At 47.1% G+C, this 20,325-nt stretch overlaps 1 protein-coding gene across 1 annotated transcript in view; it reads left to right on the forward strand.

Annotated features, from left to right (window-relative positions):
- The window catches only part of dclk1a (doublecortin-like kinase 1a), a 187,658-nt gene that overhangs the window by 146,917 nt on the left and 20,416 nt on the right, over window positions 1–20,325 (forward strand). Inside the window, exons 7-9 of the mRNA XM_064971382.1 lie at window positions 12,831–12,900; window positions 13,105–13,280; window positions 14,178–14,297. Coding sequence (XP_064827454.1) covers window positions 12,831–12,900; window positions 13,105–13,280; window positions 14,178–14,297 — 366 coding nt within the window. The remainder of the gene's footprint in view (window positions 1–12,830; window positions 12,901–13,104; window positions 13,281–14,177; window positions 14,298–20,325) is intronic.

Below are 20,325 nucleotides of genomic sequence, written 5' to 3' on the forward strand. Positions count from 1 at the left end.
ATGCATACCAAATGACACCCTATTCCCTATCTAGTGCACTACTTTTGACCAGGGCCCAGCACTATGGGTATCACGTTTCAAGGTAAGACCCAGATACAGACAACGTTGAATTAACAACAGTTTATTAATCCAACAGGGGCAAAGGGCTGTGAGATATGGGTTTAACTCTGGACACATAAAGGGTGAGTTGTATACCAAGGGTACAGGGCAACAGAACTCTGGACACATAAAAGGTGAGTTATATACCAAGGGTACGGGGCAGCAAAACTCTAGACACATAAAAGGTGAGTTGTATACCAAGGTTACGGGGCAACAGAAGACAAACAGCAGAGGGGATAATAATTTTAGAGATGGTAAATGGGAAGATAAACCGGGGGGAGAGTTTGTGGGATTTCACATGGAGGGGCAGATCCCGGGTGGATAGCCATACCTTCTGCCCGAGACCATACCGGGGAGCTGGGGTTCGATGGTGATCCACTTGTTGTCGATACCTGGACACTCAAATGGCAATAGGCATAGTGGCAGAGCAGGGAAGGGTGTTGTGGGTTCCACCCACACAAGCTGCTGGTTCCAGATGGTGGGGTTGGCAGAGACCAGGCAGCGCAGAGTAGTCTCGAGGTCCTGGTTGGCTCGCTCCGACTGGCCATTGGACTGGGGGTGGAACCCAGAGGAAAGGCTGGCCGACAGCCCAATGAGGGTGCAGAATGCCTTCTAGAACCGGGAAGAGAATGAGGACCTCCCGGACCTGTTTCCCTGAGTGCCGTCACCGGGTCTCGGGCTCTGGGGTGGTAACTGTGGGGCTATAGCGGCGAGACAGGGCATCCGGCTTGGACCCCAGCTGGTAAGAGAGGGAAAAGTTGAACTGTGTAAACAGCAGGGTTTGCCTTGAGTTGAGGCGCTTGCGGTGTGGAGATACTCCAGGTTTATGTGGTCTGCCCCCTCCAGCCAGTGCTTCCATTCCTCCAACTCCATCTTCACCATGAGAAGCTCTCTATTCCCCACATTGTAGTCCCTTTCAGTGGCGTTGAGGTGGTGGGAGAAGAAGGTGCAGGGATGCAGCTTCAGATCCAGGGCAGAACGTTGGGACAGGACACGCCCCCACTCCGACATCCGAAGCATTGGCCTCCACCACGAACTGACGGGATAGGTCCGGATAAACCAGGATGGGAGCAGTGGTGAAGCGGTGTTTATGGTCCCGGAACGCCCGGTCAGCAGCTGGAGACCACTTGAACAGAACCTTGAGAGTGGGTGCTGACACCTGGGAAGCCAGGGTGCTGTATCCCCGGATAAAACAGCGATCAAAGGTGGCAAACCCCAGAAAACGTTGCAGCTGCACCCTGGACGTAGGCTGAGGCCAATCCACCACTGCTCTCATCTTCCCGGGATCCATCTGGACACTTCCCGCAGAGATGATGTAACCCAGAAAGGGGATGGTGGAGTGATGGAACTCGCACTTCTCCACCTTCCCAAACAGCTTTCTCCAGAAGGCATTGAAGAACCTGGGGGATGTGAAGCATGTGTTCTTTGATGGAGAGGGAGAAGATGAGGATGTCATCAATGTAGACGAAGACAAACCGGATCAACATGTCACGGAGAACATCATTTACCAGAGCCTGGAACAAAGCAGGGTTGTTGGTGAGGCCAAAAGGCATGACCAGATACTCGTAGTGGCCGCTGTCCGTGTTGAAGGCGGTCTTCCACTCGTCCCCCTCTCGTATCTGCACCAGGTGGTAGGCGTTCCGTGGATCCAGCTTGGAAAACACAGTGGTGCCCTGGAGCGGCGCGAAGGCCGAGGAAATTATTGGTAGCGGGTAACTGTTCTTAACAGTAATGTCATTGAGTCCCTGGTAGTCAATGCACGGCCGCTGGGTCTTGTCCTTTTTCTCCACGAAGAAGAACCCTGAACCGGCGGGAGAGGAAGAGGGACATATAAATCCTGCAGCTAGGGAGTCCCCAATGTAGGTCTCCATAGCCTTGGTCTCCAGTCCCGACAGAGAGTACAGACGTCCCCGGGGCGGTGTGGTGCTAAGGAGAAGGTCAATCCCGCAGTCATAGGGTCAGTGCGGCAGAAGCGAAGTGGTCCGGGCTGCGGGGATGATGGAGAGGTCCTGGGCACCTTCCGAGCCCCCAGGAAGACGTTCCCGGGGCAGGTTGGGCTGACTTCAGACAATGGGAATGGCAGAACGGACTCCAGCCCATGATAGCACCCGTAGACCAGTTGATGAGGGGATTGTGTCACTGGAGCCAGGAGAATCCCAAACGATTGAAATATGAGTAGACTTGATGAGCAGAAATGTAATAGTCTCACTGTGATTCCCTGACACCCGTAGGTTGATGGGAGTGGTATTATGAGTGACCTGGCCTATAGAGCGCCCGCCCAGTGCTCTAATATCTATGGGAATGGAGAGGGGTTGAGTGGGGATGTTCAGCTCAGAAGCCAGAGTAGCTGACCAAAAAGATCTCATCGGCCCCAGAGTCAATGAGGACCCGGAGAGATTTAGACTGGTTTCCCCACAGCAGAATGGCATGAAAAGGTGTGCGAGCAAGGGAAGCAGAAAAGTTCACCATATGGCCTACCAGAGTACTCGCTCCTACCGGTAAACCTGATCTTTTAAAGGACAAGAGGACACAAAATGACCAAGTGTCCCGCAATACAAACAATTTTTCATTTTGATCCTGTATTGGCATTCCTCTGGCGACAGCCCAACTCTGCCTAGTTGCATAGGCTCGGGAAGCGGTGACTCGGCCAGCTTCAGCGACTCTCGGGGGAGGTCAGGAAGCCTCGGGTTCTCTCGGCAATGGGACTTCCGGGATGACTCGGAGGCAAGGTGGAATCCCTGGAAGTGTGAACAAAATCAAATTTCCTCCCCCTCCGATACCATCGATACGGATGGTCAACGTGATGAGGGAATCGAGATCCGTAGGTAACCCCCGAGCAGCAAGATTGTCCTTGACCTCCTCCGAGACACCATGCAGGAACATTTCAAACAGCGCTTCCTGGTTCCAAGCACTTTCTGCTGCCAATGTGCGGAAATCCACCACATAGTCTGCCACATTGCGGGAGTCCTGCCGAAGCTGGATTAGCTTGCGGGCAGCTTCTCTTCCAAAGAACCGGGCAGCAAAAACCTTCTTCACCTCTCCCACGAACCCCTCCAGAGTACCGCATATGGCCAGCTGTTGTTCCCGTACAGCAGTAGCCCAGGTGAGAGCCCTCCCAGACACCAGCGTGATGAGATAGGAAATCTTGTAGCGATCCGAGGGGAAGGAGGAGGGCTGAAGCTCGAAGACGAGGGCACACTGAGCTAGAAACACCCAACAGGTGCTCAGCTCTCCACTGAAGCCTTCCGGGGGAGATAAGCAGGGGTCACGAGAAGGTGGAGTGACCGATGAGATGGCACTCCTAACAGCTGAGTTACTGAGGGGCTGTGGGGTTACCACCGTGGTAGGTTGACTCCCAGACAACTAGTGGAATTGCTCTAGCAAAATGTCCAACGCCCGGTCATGGCGTTCAGCCAACATTCACACCCCCTCCATAAGGCCACGAAGCAATTCATTGTGCCTACCAATGGTGGCTCCTTGGGAGGAGATGAGTCTGCTGGGCCAGTTCCTATTATCACGTTTCATAGGTAAGACCCAGATGCAGACAACGTTGAATTAACAACAGTTTATTAATCCAACAGGGACAGGCAAAAGACAGGTCAAGGTCAGGCAGGGGTCAGTAATCCAGATAGGTGGGGAAAAGGTACCATACGGGAAGGAAGGCTCAGGGTCAGGGCAGGCAGAAAAGGTCAAAACCGGGAATAATCGAGAGACAGGACTTGAGGGAAAAGCGATGGTAGGCTTGACGAAACAAAACAAACTGGCAACAGACAAACAGAGAACCCAGGTACAAATACACAGGAGATAATGGGGAAGATGGGCGACACCCGGAGAGGGGTTGAGGCAAATACAAAGACAGGTGAAACAGATCAGGGTGTGACAATGGGGGAATACTCTTTTGGTTTCACCCTCTGTCTGTTGTAGCACCTCTCTCGAGACCTCTATCGACTAAACTACCTGCACTCACTTCTCTCTCTCGCTCTATTTCACTCTCTCTGTTTCTCTGTCTATTCCAGCACCTCTCTCCAGACCTCTATTGACAAAACTGCCTGCACTTGCTTCTCTCTCTCTGGCACTCTCTGTTTCTCTCTCTCCCCCATCTCTCTCTTTATCCTTCCATCTCTGAGGAGAAGAAAACAGTAGGCTGAACCCCTAGCTCTCCCAACCTGGAGACAGGAAGGATATACAGTATGTTCTTATATGGGCGTTCTGGGCTTGCTGGAAGTGTCATAAGCGCTGCTCACTTGAAATAGTTTCCATAGCAACAGTATTTTGTTCCCCTAAGTGTTGCTAGATCGCCTCTGCAGAGCAACTAAGAGTTGGGTTTTTCATATGACTGACCTCACTGACTGACTGACTGTCTGACTGACTGAATCACTGACTGACTCACCAACTCACTGGCTGACTCACTGACTCACTCACTGATTCACTGACTGACTCATTGGCTGATTGACTAAGTGACTGACTCACTGACTAACTCACTGACTGACTCACTGGCTCACTGGCTCACTCACTGGCTGACTGACTCACTGACTCACTGACTTACTCACTGACTGACTGACTAACTGACTCACTGACTCACTCACTGACTGACTGACTCACTGACTGACTCACTGGCTCACTGGCTCACTCACTGGCTGATTGACTCACTGACTCACTGACTTACTCACTGACTGACTGACTCACTGACTCACTCACTGACTGACTGACTCACTGACTGACTGACTGACTGATTCACTGACTGACTGACTCACTGACTAACTCACTGACTGACTCACTGGCTCACTGGCTCACTCACTGGCTGACTGACTCACTGACTCACTGACTCACTGACTTACTCACTGACTGACTGACTGACTCACTGACTGACTGACTGACTGATTCACTGACTGACTGACTCACTGACTAACTCACTGACTGACTCACTGGCTCACTGGCTCACTCACTGGCTGACTGACTCACTGACTCACTGACTCACTGACTTACTCACTGACTGACTGACTAACTGACTCACTGACTCACTCACTGACTGACTGACTCACTGACTGACTCACTGGCTCACTGGCTCACTCACTGGCTGATTGACTCACTGACTCACTGACTTACTCACTGACTGACTGACTAACTGACTCACTGACTCACTCACTGACTGACTGACTCACTGACTGACTGACTGACTGATTCACTGACTGACTGACTCACTGACTTACTCACTGACTCACTCACTGACTGACTGACTCACTGGCTGACTGACTCACTTACTCACTGACTGACTGACTAATTGACTCACTGACTTACTCACTGACTGACTGACTAACTGACTGACTGACTGACTGACTCACTGACTGACTGACTAACTGACTCACTGACTTACTCACTGACTGACTGACTAACTGACTCACTGACTTACTGACTTACTCACTGACTGACTGACTAACTGACTGATTCACTGACTGACTGACTCACTGACTTACTCACCGACTGACTCACTGACTTACTCACTGACTGACTGACTCACTGGCTGACTGACTCACTTACTCACTGACTGACTGACTAACTGACTCACTGACTTACTCACTGACTGACTCACTGACTTACTCACTAACTGACTTACTCACTAACTGACTGACTAACTGACTGACTGACTGACTCACTGACTGACTGACTAACTGACTCACTGACTTACTCACTGACTGACTGACTAACTGACTGACTGACTGACTCACTGACTTACTCACTGACTGACTCACTGACTTACTCACTGACTGACTGACTCACTGACTGACTGACTAACTGACTCACTGACTTACTCACTGACTGACTGACTGACTGACTCACTGACTCACTGACTCACTGACTTACTCACTGACTGACTGACTAACTGACTCACTGAGATAACTCACTGGCTGACTACCTCACTGTCTGACTGACTACCTCATTGGCTCACTCACTGGCTGACTGACTAAGTCTCTGACTGACTCACTGTCTGACTAACTCACTGGCTGACTGACTCTCTGACTGACTCACTGACTGACTCACTGACTCACTGTCTGACTGACTGACCAGTTACATAACTACAGATATTGATTTTAGGAACACAAACAACATCAGGATGTTTATTTACTTAGTCCTTCCTGTCATATTTCATAACATCTGGGGTTTGATCAGGAAGGTGAAACATTGAATTTGATCAACCTGAGAACCATACAGAACATTCCGGTAGAAACACAACATGCAGAACAGACAGACACATTCCTGGAATAGAAATGGCTTCCTGTCCTCATCTCCTGTCCTGCACTGACTTATTAGAGAAAACACCAGGAACGGTAGGCTTCCTCCATGTAGCTTTCACCTGTCCTGTGTTGTTCAGATCAGATGAAGACAGGAAGGTGATTGGGTCAATCTCAGTTGGTCAATCATGAGGTATCTTCCAGAGTCAATCTGACAGTCTACCTTTAATAGAGTTGTAGTCTTCTCACACCTACATGAGTCTGGTTTCTTATTATTCTATCTCTCACACGGATCTTCACCTAAGTGCCTCTTACGGACAGACAGAGAGGAGAGGAATAGGATTGAGAAGGGTAGACAGAGAGAGGAGAGAAGATAGGGAGAGGAGGAGGAGAGATGAGGGTAGACAGAGAGGAGACAGGGAGAGGAGGAGGAGAGATGACGGTAGACAGAGAGAGGAGAGAAGACAGGGAGAGGAGGAGGAGAGATGAGGGTAGACAGAGAGGAGACAGGGAGAGGAGGAGGAGAGATGAGGGTAGACAGAGAGGAGACAAGGAGAGGAGGAGGAGAGATGACGGTAGACAGAGAGAGGAGAGAAGACAGGGAGAGGAGGATTAGAGATGAGGGTAGACAGAGAGGAGACAGGGAGAGGAGGAGGAGAGATGAGGGTAGACAGAGAGGAGACAGGGAGAGGAGGAGGAGAGATGACGGTAGACAGAGAGAGGAGAGAAGACAGGGAGAGGAGGAGGAGAGATGAGGGTAGACAGAGAGGAGACAGGGAGAGGAGGAGGAGAGATGAGGGTAGACAGGGAGAGGAGGAGGAGAGATGAGGGTAGACAGAGAGAGGAGAGAAGACAAGGAGAGGAGGAGGAGAGATGAGGGTAGACAGGGAGAGGAGGAGGAGAGATGACGGTAGACAGAGAGAGGAGAGAAGACAGGGAGAGGAGGAGGAGAGATGAGGGTAGACAGGGAGAGTAGGAGGAGAGATGACGGTAGACAGAGAGAGGAGAGAAGACAGGGAGAGGGGGAGGAGGGATGACGGTAGACAGAGAAGAGAGAAGACAGGGAGAGGGGGAGGAGGGATGAAGGTAGACAGAGAGGAGATTGGGAGAGGAGATGGAGAGATGAGGGTAGACAGAGAGAGGAGAGAAGACAGTGACGTGACTTTCATTAATGTGATGACTGTTATTTATCGAATCCACCAACTATGTTTAATTGTTACCAGATTAAATTGATCATGTAACAATTAACTCATTAGAAATTTGGGGGCACCACTGGAGAAGTTGTTTATAGAGTTACCATCTCCCGAATTCAACTCTAAAAGATGTGTATGATATGTGTATATGTTTGCTATATATCGATAACAGTCACTTATTAATCATTACCTCATATCAGTCTCATTCTGAAAGTCGCAGACTTCTTGAATCCACAAGAACCCCAGACTTTTTCTGTTCTACACAAATGGATTTAATTATGTTATTTACTAACTAACTAAATAATAACACAGAACACACATGCACACGTACACGAGACAAAAGTCCCTAGTGGACTGGCAAAATACGACGGCTTATTACACAGAGACGGAGAAGGGGGTGGGGAAAGTAGAGATATAGAGGAAAAGGGACATTTATCATGGATACATTCTAGAACTGTCCTCACATTAATCATATGCCTTGGCACATGAACGGCCACCCGTTTGGGTAAGAAATGCAATGTATTTACGTGTAGATGTCTTTGTGCGTCAGCTCTCTGTTGAAACCCATCAATCCTTCTATGGGAAGAGCTCGATGGGTGTAAGGCTCTGGTTGTCCACCAGAGGTCACAATGTCCTTCTTCATAGTTGTCTTGGTCTTGTGGTGGACTGTTTAAATAGAACAGATCTTCAGATGCACCAATGATTGTTTGAGATGGGATCTTCTCCTTCCTTTTCTCGGGTAGATAGTCAAAGTTCTAGATCCCTTTACATGCACAGCTGCAGACTGTCACATGTTCCTTCTCTATTGAGTTTATCTTCTTCAACTCGTGTTGAGTTTCAGAGTTTTTCAATCATTTCAACATGTAGCCACAGCTGCACGCTTTCTGGTCTGGGAGTTTCAACCATTTGTAACATTTAGCTCACGCTTCATGTCTGCTAGTCTGCATATTAATACCTTCTATTGTCGAAAAGGGCGGTTAAATCACACTGACACGCTCTCCTAACTTCATTTATTAAACTATGATCTGATCAGAAAACTAAAATCACATTCCTATCTTAACAAAAAAATAGTTTAATAGTTATTCATATTGTAGGAGAGAAGACAGGGAGACAGAGTGAGGAGAGAAGGGTAGCCTAGTGGTTAGAGCGTTGGACTAGTAACCGGAAGGTTGCAAAATCAAACCCCTGAGCTGACAAGGTACAAACCTGTCGTTTTGCCCCTGAACATGCAGTTAAACCACTGTTCCCAGGCCGTCATTGAAAATAAGAATTTGTTCTTAACTGACTGGTCTAGTTAAATAAAGGTAAAATTGAATTAACATCATATTGGATGAAAACTTAACAGCCAAAGGGGGTTTCCTTCCTAAGCTTCAGTATTTGGTTCATACAGTTTTTAATAACGTCACAAAATGAAAAGCAATATGACATGATTATTCTTTAGATCCCCACTGACCATTCTTAACATTCCTATCTTAGACATAATGTTAGACAGAGAGAGGAGAGAAGACAGGGGGAGGAGGAGGAGAGATGAGGGTAGACAGAGAGGAGACTGGGAGAGGGGATGGAGAGATGAGCGTAGACATGAGCCCCATTCATACCTGGTTCTAACATGCATCTGTTGCCTTGAGCTTGTGAACATTCTGAATGTACGTACGAATACGTAGCAGGAGAGGGAACGGGAGAACCCAATGCCCAATTCATTCAGAGCTGGACACAGTATTTGGTGACCATACCACCACCAGCCCACAGTTTATTCTGGACAGTGATGTGGCAATATTGAGGGAAGGTTGCGGTTTTATAAACGTTGGACATGTGAATAGTCTAATTCAATTAATATCAGATATGAAAATAATACAGTGATAAAATACAGTAACTTGTCTGTGGAAAAGTTTGAAAAGTGCACTGGTTTTATCTAAAGGTACAGGGGAACATTATACCTTGATATAGAGGTACAGGGGAACATGATACCTTGATATAGAGGTACAAGGGAACATGATACCTTGATATAGAGGTACAGGGGAACATGATACCTTGATATAGAGGTACAGGGGAACATTATACCTTGATATAGAGGTACAGGGGAACATTATACCTTGATATAAAGGTACAGGGGAACATTATACCTTGATATAGAGGTACAGGGGAACATTATACCTTGATATAGAGGTACAGGGGAACATTATACCTTGATATAGAGGTACAGGGGAACATTATACCTTGATATAGAGGTACAGGGGAACATTATACCTTGATATAGAGGTACATGGGAACATTATACCTTGATATAGAGGTACATGGGAACATGATACCTTGATATAGAGGTACAGGGGAACATGATACCTTGATATAGAGGTACAGGGGAACATTATACCTTGATATAGAGGTACAGGGGAACATTATACCTTGATATAGAGGTACAGGGGAACATTATACCTTGATATAGAGGTACAGGGGAACATTATACCTTGATATAGAGGTACAGGGGAACATTATACCTTGATATAAAGGTACAGGGGAACATTATACCTTGATATAGAGGTACAGGGGAACATTATACCTCCACATTATACCTTGATATAGAGGTACAGGGGAACATTATACCTTGATATAAAGGTACAGGGGAACATTATACCTTGATATAGAGGTACAGGGGAACATTATACCTTGATATAAAGGTACAGGGGAACATTATACCTTGATATAGAGGTACAGGGGAACATTATACCTTGATATAAAGGTACAGGGGAACATTATACCTTGATATAAAGGTACAGGGGGACATTATACCTTGATATAGAGGTACAGGTGGACATTATACCTCCACATTACACCTTGATATAAAGGTACAGGGGAACATTATACCTTGATATAGAGGTACAGGTGGACATTATACCTTGATATAGAGGTACAGGGGAAAATTATACCTTGATATAGAGGTACAGGTGGACATTATACCTCCACATTATACCTTGATATAGAGGTACAGGGGAACATTAAACCTCCACATTATACCTTGATATAAAGGTACAGGGGAACATTAAACCTCCACATTATACCTTGATATAAAGGTACAGGGGGACATTATACCTTGATATAAAGGTACAGGGGAACATTATACCTTGATATAAAGGTACAGGGGGACATTAGACATTGATATAGAATGCACTCTTCTTCCTCACGTCCATCATAGTCCGTCCATTGCATCCCCATTTGTCATTCAGTTTAAATACTGCAAAAGAGATGGAGAGAGCAGAGGAGGAGGAGGAGAGAGGAGAGTAGACAGAGAGATGGAGAGAGCAGAGGAGGAGAAGGAGAGAGGAGAGTAGACAGAGAGATGGAGAGAGCAGAGGAGGAGGAGGAGAGAGGAGGGTAGACAGAGAGATGGAGAGAGCAGAGGAGGAGGAGGAGAGAGGAGGGTAGACAGAGAGATGGAGAGAGCAGAGGAGGAGGAGGAGAGAGGAGGGTAGACAGAGAGATGGAGAGAGCAGAGGAGGAGGAGGAGAGAGGAGAGTAGACAGAGAGATGGAGAGAGCAGAGGAGGAGAAGGAGAGAGGAGAGTAGACAGAGAGATGGAGAGAGCAGAGGAGGAGGAGGAGAGAGGAGGGTAGACAGAGAGATGGAGAGAGCAGAGGAGGAGGAGGAGAGAGGAGGGTAGACAGAGAGATGGAGAGAGCAGAGGAGGAGGAGGAGAGAGGAGGGTAGACAGAGAGATGGAGAGAGCAGGAGGAGGAGGAGAGGAGGAGGGTAGACAGAGAGATGGAGAGAGAGAGGAGGAGGAGAGGAGGAGAGAGAGGAGGGTAGACAGAGAGATGGAGAGAGCAGAGGAGGAGGAGGAGAGAGGAGGGTAGACAGAGAGATGGAGAGAGCAGAGGAGGAGGAGGAGGAGAGAGGAGGGTAGACAGAGAGATGGAGAGAGCAGAGGAGGAGGAGAGAGGAGAGAGGAGAGTAGACAGAGAGATGGAGAGAGCAGAGCAGGAGTGAAAATTATTGAAGAGATGTGAAACTAATTTACATCCCCAACCAGGCTCCCCCCATTCTCTCCCCCCTTCTCTCCCCCATTTCCCCCCCCCCCTTCTCTCCTGACTTCCTAGTGCTGCCATGGCAACTACTGGAAGTGTTGGCTGGTTCTGTAATGAGTATTTCTCTTCAGACAAACAGACACTACCGTGGCTACAGACAGACAGACAGACAGACAGACAGACAGACAGACAGACAGACAGACAGACAGACAGACAGACAGACAGACAGACAGACAGACAGACAGACAGACAGACAGACAGACAGACAGACAATCATGGCAACAGACAGACCAGCAGACAGACCGACAGACAGAGAGACAGACAGACCAGACAGACCAGACAGACAGACAGACAGACAGACAGACAGACAGACAGACAGACAGACAATCATGGCAACAGACAGACCAGCAGACAGACCGACAGACAGAGAGACAGACAGACCAGACAGACCAGACAGACAGACAGACAGACAGACAGACAGACAGACAGACAGACAGACAGACAGACAGACAGACAATCATGGCAACAGACAGACCAGTAGACAGACCAAAAGACAGACACTGTCGTGGCAACAGACAGACCAGCAGACAAACAGACACTATCGTAGCTACAGAGATCAACAGATCACACAGACAGGAGAGCAGACAAACAGACAATCATGGCAACAGACAGATCAACAGATCACACAGAGAGGAGACAGACAAACAGACACCAGACAGTAGCTACAGAGATTAACAGATCACACAGACAATCAGGAGAGCAGACAAACAGACACTATCGGAGCTACAGAGATTAACAGATCACACAGAGAGGACCAGCAGACAAACAGACACTATCGTAGCTACAGAGATTAACAGATCACACAGAGAGGAGAGCAGACAAACAGACACTATCGTAGCTACAGAGATCAACAGATCACACAGAGAGGAGAGCAGACAAACAGACACTATCGTAGCTACAGAGATTAACAGATCACACAGAGAGGAGAGCAGACAAACAGACACTATCGTAGCTACAGAGATTAACAGATCACACAGAGAGGAGAGCAGAGAAACAGACACTATCGTAGCTACAGAGATTAACAGATCACACAGAGAGGAGAGCAGACAAACAGACACTATCGTAGCTACAGAGATTAACAGATCACACAGAGAGGAGAGCAGAGAAGCAGTCCATTTCAGGACAAGTTCTATATCAGCAATGATGGTGCTGAAGATGTGTGTTTTAAATTGTTTCTCTCTCTCTCTCTCTCTCTCTCTCTCTCTCTCTCTCTCTCTCTCTCTCTCTAGGAGTCTCAGGGTTCATCTATCTCTCTGGCCTCTACCAAAGCCTGTAGCTCCATAGAAGAAGGAGATGGAGGTAAAGAAGGAAGGATCTCTCTCTCCCATCATCTTTTCTTTTTTGTTCTCCTTGACCCACTGTCTAACTTCCCCTCTCCATCACGCTCTCTCTCTTTTTATCTTTGAAATTACTGCTTCCTATCATAACATCTCTCTCTCTCTCTCTCTCTCTCTCTCTCTCTCTCTCTCTCTCTCTCTCTCTCTCCGTCCCTCCCTCACCCAGCTGAGTCTATAGTAGAGGATGATATCCCTGCGGTGCCTGCCTCCATATCGGAGCGCTACAGAGTGGGACGCATGTTGGGAGACGGTAACTTTGCGGTGGTCCGGGAATGTGTGGAACACTCCACAGGCAGGGAATACGCCCTGAAGATCATTAACAAGGGCCGATGCCGGGGGAAGGTGAGGAGGGAAGGGGGCTAAGGTGGGGGAAGGGTTAACAGGGGATAAGGTGTAATGGTAAATGTTACCCGGGAAGGGGTTAACAGGGGGAAAAGGGTAACAGGGGGTAATGGTAAATGTTACCCGGGAAGGGGTTAACAGGGGGCAAGGAGAGGGGGAAGGGGTTAACAGGGGGCAAGGAGGAGGGGGAAGGGGTTAACAGGGGGAGGGGGAGGGCTTAAAGGGGGAGGAGGGGGAAGGGGTTAACAGGGGGCAAGGAGAGGGGGAGGGCTTAACAGGGGGGGAAGGGGGGGTTAACAGTAGGCAACGGGGAGAGAAGGGGGAAGGGGTTAACAGGGGGCAAGGAGAGGGGGAAGGGGTTAACAGGGGGCAAGGAGAAGGGGGAAGTGGTTAACAGGGGGCAAGGAGAAGGGGGAAGGGGTTAAAGGGGGGGAGAGGGGGAATGGGTTAACAGGGGGCAAGGAGAAGGGGTTAACAGGGGGCAAGGGGAAGGGGGAAGTGGTTAACAGGGGGCAAGGAGAAGGGGGGGAGAAGGGGGGTTAACAGGGGGCAAGATGAAGTGGGAAGAGTTAACAGGGGGCAAGGAGAAGGGGGAAGGGGTTAACAGGGGGCAAGATGAAGTGGGAAGAGTTAACGGGGCAAGGAGAAGGGGGAAGGGGTTAACATGGAGCAAGGTGAGGCGGGGGCAGGGAAGTGAGGGTGTGGCCAGGGTGATGTGGGGGGGGGGTAAGTGAGGGTGTGGTCAGGGTCACGTGAGGGGGGGGGCAGGGAAGCGAGGGTGTGGTCAGGGTGACGTGAGGGGGTGGACTCGTCCTGCTCCTCCTGCTCATCCTCCTCTCTCCTCTCTCCTCCTCCTCCTCCCCTCTTCCTCCTTATCCTCCTCCTCCCCACCATCAGGAGCATATGATCCAGAACGAGGTAGCCATCCTGAGGAGGGTGAAACACCCCAACATTGTCCTGCTGATCGAGGAGATGGACACCTACAGTGAGCTCTACCTGGTTATGGAGCTGGTGAAGGTAGGCAATGGGGGGGGGAGGGGAGGGGGGGTGTTGAATTTCAGATGCCATTCAAGGAACCCAAGTACAATAAAACACAAAGAATTAAAGAACAAATCAAATAACATTTACTGGTGTATTTCCACTAGTGCAGGGATGGCTCTAGTCTTTTTGGGGCCCTAAGCAATATTTGGTTGGGGGGCCCCACCACCACCATGCAGGCAAAAAATAATAATTGTAATCACCCTCTTAATGGCAGAGAGAAAAATGTACTTTTAATAAGGTCAATTCTACACATTTTGCCATATGACAAAGAGGAATTGTTGCCGTTTTAAATCGTGTTTTTTTGGCAGTTGTACACCTTTTTAGAGGAAAAAAGAAACGCACACCTATTTAGGCGAGGTCCTGGCTAGCGGAGTAGAATACTTGAAAATGAAGGAGAGCCACACTAAGAATTCAGATGCAAAAATGTCATGTCCAACGTGTCGACAGGCAAGCTGTCTTCAACTGGGCATAATGACTCGTTTATATAGTGTCAAAAGACACACACAGGTGTCTGTAATCATGGCCAAGAGTGGCCTAATATCATTGGTTAATTCTCAAATATTAAAATGACATACAAAGAACAATATACAAAAAACAAATGGATAGCATACGATCATAAATTCATTTAGACTACATCAGCCAAAGTCACAATAATCACAAGAATGGCTTCAGATCAAAGTCTACGTTGAGACCGAAGGGAGCAAGGGTCTTTAAATTAAGATCCAGGCAGCCTCTCTTCTACACGTTTGCCACGGGGAGGAGAGAAAATAGTGCATTTTAGTAACACATTTCCTACAATTCTACTCATTTTGCCATGGGGCAGAGAGACATTTGTTGCTTTTTTAAAGCACATTTCCTACAATTCTCCACATTTTGCCATGACTCATGTGATGTTAGTTTGATATCTGAGTGAGAATGAATAACACGATGGGGTCAAGGTCCCCTGGACTGACAAGACAAGAGAAACATTTCGACATTGTGACATTTCGACATTACGACGTTGTGACATTGTGACATTTCGAAATTGTGACATTTCGACATTGCGACATTTCAACATTGTGACATTTCGACATTGTGACATTTCGACATTGTGACATTTCGACATTGCGACATTTCGACATTGCGACATTGTGACATTTCGACATTACGACATTGTGACATTTCGACATTACGACATTGTGACATTGTGACATTGCGACATTGCGACATTTCGACATTGCGACATTTGGACATTGCGACATTTCGACATTGTGACATTGTGACATTTCACGATGGGGTCAAGGTCCCCTGGACTGACAAGACAAGAGAAACATTTCGACATTGTGACATTTTGACATTGCGACATTTCAACATTGTGACATTTCGACATTGTGACATTTCGACATTGTGACATTTCGACATTGTGACATTGTGACATTTCGACATTGCGACATTTTGACATTGCGACATTTCGACATTGTGACATTTCGACATTGTGACATTTCGACATTGCGACATTGCGACGTTGCGACATTGCGACATTGCGACACTGCGACATTTCGACATTGCGACATTGCGACACTGCGACATTTCAATATTGCGACATTTCGACATTGCGACATTTCGACGTTGCGACATTGCGACACTGCGACATTTCGACATTGCGACACTGCGACACTGCAACATTGCGACATTGCGACACTGCGACATTGACGTTGCGACATTGCGACATTTCGACACTGCGACATTGCGACATTGCGACACTGCGACATTGCGACATTGCGCCTTGTGTATTCCACGGTTCTAACTCTCAACGATGAGTTGAGAACCCGACTGAGGTCCTGACCAGTGATGCATCTCGTTCATAATGTGTCTTTGGGTTTGTGCTTCCTTCAGAAAGTCTCCACACCCCTGAATGTTGTGTCACCGGTCTACACACAATACCCCCATAATGTCAAAGTGGAATTATGTTTTTAGACATTTTTACAAATTAATTAAAAAAATGAAATGCTGAAATGTTTTAAGTCAATAATTATTCAACCCTTTTGTCATGCCCTGAATAAGTTCAGGAGTCAATATTTGCTTAACAGGTCCCACAATAAGTTGCATGCATTCACTCTTTGTGCAGTAATAGTGTTTAACATGATTGTTGAATGACTACCTCGTCTCTGGACATTATCTGTAAAGCCCCACAGTCGAGCAGTGAATTGCAAACACAGATTCAACCATAAAGAACCAGGGAGGTTTTCAAATGTTTCACAGAGAAGGACACCTAATGGTAGTGGGGGTAAAACATTATTATTTTTTTAAGTAGACATTAAATATCCCTTTGAACACGGTGAAATTATTAATTACACTTTGGATGTTGTATTAATACTCCCGATCACTACAGAGACACGTGTCCTTCCTAACTCAGTTGTCGGAGAGGAGAGAGGGCAATGGGGACTATAAAACAGTTGCAGAGTTGAATGGCTCTGATAGAAGAAAACTGAGGATGGATCGCCATTGTAGTTTCTCTACAATACTAACCTAAATGACAGAGTGAAAGGAAGGAAGCCTGTACACAATACAAATGTTCCAAAACATGCATTAGCAAGGTATTAAAGCCACTAAATCGAAACTGCAGAAATTGTGGCAAAGAAATTCACTTTGCCCTGAATACGAATGACCACCTCTTCATATTTTCAACCATGGTGGTGGCTGCATCGTGTTATGGGTATGCTTGTAATCGTTAAGGACTGGGAAGTTTTGTAGGATAAATAGAAACGTAATGGAGATAAGCACAGGTAAAATCCTAGAGGAAAACCTGGTTCAGTTTGCTTTCCACCAGACACTGGGAGATGAATTCACCTTTCAGCAGGACAATAACTTAAAACACAAGGCCAAATATACACTGGAGTTGCTTGACAAGAAGACAGTGAATTTTCCTGAGTGGCCTAGTTATAGTTTTGACTTAAATCAAGAGACTTGAAAATGGCTGTCTAGCAACGATCAACAACCAACTTGACAGAGCTTGAAGAATAACCTGTCCCCTTCGTTACGGGCACCTGTCCCCTTCATTACACACAACTGTCCCCTTCGTTATATGCACCTGTCCCCTTCATTACACACACCTGTCCCCTTCATTACACACACCTGCCCCCTTCATTACAAACACCTGTCCCCTTCGTTATGTTCACCTGTCCCCTTTATTACACACACCTGTCCCCTTCATTACGCGCACCTGTCCCCTTCATTACGCCTATCTGTCCCCTTCGTTACGTGCACCTGTCCCCTTCATTACGCCCACCTGTCCCCTTCATTACGCCCACCTGTCCCCTTCATTACGCCCACCTGTCCCCTTCGTTATGTTCACCTGTCCCCTTTATTACACACACCTGTCCCCTTCATTATGCGCACCTGTCCCCTTCATTACGCACACCTGTTCCCTTCGTTACGTGCACCTGTCCCCTTCGTTAAGCGCACCTGCGCCTCATTTGACCCACCTGAACTCCATCACTATTTGATTGCCTCCCCTTTATCTGTCTGTTCCTCTGTTTGTTCCCTGTGTCAGCATTGATGTTGTTACTTTGTCCCCTGTCCAGACGCTGTTCCTGTCCTGTTTTATGTCCGTTATTCATCCCTGTACCTGCTTCCTGTCTCCGGTGTCCATCCTCACAACACAGGGACAAAGAGAGGTGAATGAGAGATAGAGAGAGGAAGGCAAAGAGAGAGAGATACAGAGAGACAGAGAAGTGAGGGATTGAGGAAGGCAGCACAGTTTACAAGAGGAGACTTGACAGTTCTCATTTTAATGACTGTGTGTCTCTAAGCCTGTGAGTCTCAGTGTGTGTGTCAGTCTGTGTGAAACCAGGCCCCATTTTAAGCTTCTGCTTCACTTGTGCATGCATTATAGTCCCACTAGTTTGTAAGACTATAGTATGTAGTGGTTGAAGCACAATATTAAACTCAATTCTCCCTACCATCATGTCTAAGAAAATATGACGCCAGTGTCGATGAAAACTACCAATCAGCTTGATTGGAGGTACACAACACATTCCCAGCCTCTCGCCATGCTCTGTCCGGCCATTACCGAGAACAACTATACCGGATTGTTTTTACAAGGTTGTTAGCATTGGGGTCGTCAATCAATGTTTTCCCCAAACCTAACTCAAATTCTAGACGTCAGATTAACTTCTTGAAACTCCCCATCCCGGATCCGGGTTTGTGACTAAAGCCTCAGGCTCATTAGCATAACGCAACGTTAACGATTTCTGAAAATCGCAAATAAAATGAAAATAATGCGTCTGCTCTCAAGCTTAGCCTTTTCTTAACAACACTGTCATCTCAGATTTTCAAAATATGCTTTTGAACCATAGAAATTGACTAATTTGTGTAAGAGTATGCAAAGCTAGCATAGCATTTTGAGAAGCATTTAGCACGCAACATTTTCACAAAAACCAGATAACCAAATAAATAAAATCATTTACCTTTGAAGAGCTTCTGATGTTTTCAATGAGGAGACTCTCAGTTACATACCAAATGCGCAGTTTTTCCTGAAAGCGTCTGTGTGTAGGAGAAATCGTTCCGTTTTCTACATTGCGTCTGGCTACCGAAACGAACCGAAAATTCAGTCACCTACAACGTAAAACTTTTTCCGGATTAACTACATAATATCGACCGAAACATGGCAAACGTTGTTTGGAATCAATCCTCAAGGTGTTTTTTCACATATCTCTTCATTGATATGCAGTTATCCACTTTTTGATCATCCCAGCGATTCTGATTGGGAGCCCATGCTGCCAAGGTGCAAATCCCCCAATGAAGCTGGTCCATCCAGCCGGACCCCTGCTGTCTCCGGCCCCACACCTACCCCCGCCCGGCCATCAAGAGGTGTGAAGCCGGTGACAAAGAAGCGGAGGAAGGGAAGTGTGGAACCTGCTGGCAGTGCGGAGGAGAGTCGTTGGCACTCTGTGCTGGAGGAGGATGTGGCCCCACCACCTCCAATTTTCAGACCAAAGAGGCCACCAGGTCCTCAGCTGGACATGAACTCCAAGTATCCCATCTCACAGCTAGCATTCAGGGAGCAGCTCACCCAGGAGCTTGCAAGCTACAGCAAGACCACTGTAGCACCTTCATTCCCCTCTACCTCTGTCCCTTCTGCTCCTTCAACCAGTGGTGTGCACATGCTTAAATTCCTTATTGCAGGCAAGAATGAGTGCAAAAGGGGCTCAGTAAGGAGGCTTCGTTGTGCTCTTTGCCACAAGAAATCCTCTGTCGCCTGCACCACCTGTTCAGTGACCCTCTGCTTCACAGCAGAAAGAGACTGCTATGGGCTATGGCATCAGCAGCACAATATTGTGTAGAGGGTCTTCACATTATTGAACATTGAGTGTAAATAATTACCCTTGTTATTTTTTGAAATATTCATTTTTTTTTCTTCAAATTTTCCGGGTATGTTTGAATAATTTTTTGTATTTTGTATATAGTTATTTGCATCAATGTTTCGATGTTCCAATTCGGACACTTGGGTCCAATTTGTAAGTCGCTCTGGATAAGAGCGTCTGCCAAATGACTTAAATGTAAATGTAAATGCAGTTCGTGGAATTTTGCTTTCCTCTCTGTATCCCATGGAAAAATACTGGCAGGTGACTTTTGCGCACCAATTTCGGCGCAGGACACCGGGCGGACACCTGGTAAATGTGGTCTCTTATGGTCAATCTTCCAATGATCTGCCTACAAATACGTCACAATGCTGCAGACACCTTGGGGAAACGACAGAAAGGGTTGACTCACTCCTCTCGCATTCACAGCCATATAAGGAGACAATGGAAAACAGAGCCTCAAAAATCCTTGTCATTTCCTGGATGCCATCTCATCTTGGTTTTGCCTGAAGCTCACGTTCTAGGGCACGCACAGAGAATATCTTGGTATTTCTGGACACGGCACAGAGTGTTTTCTTTCGAATGCTATCAATTATATGCATAGTCGAGCATCTTTATGTGACAAAATATCTTGTTTAAAACGGGAACATTTTTCATCCAAA

The sequence above is a fragment of the Oncorhynchus masou genome, chromosome 8 (genome assembly GCF_036934945.1).
Source record: "Oncorhynchus masou masou isolate Uvic2021 chromosome 8, UVic_Omas_1.1, whole genome shotgun sequence".
Classification (NCBI taxonomy): domain Eukaryota; kingdom Metazoa; phylum Chordata; class Actinopteri; order Salmoniformes; family Salmonidae; genus Oncorhynchus; species Oncorhynchus masou.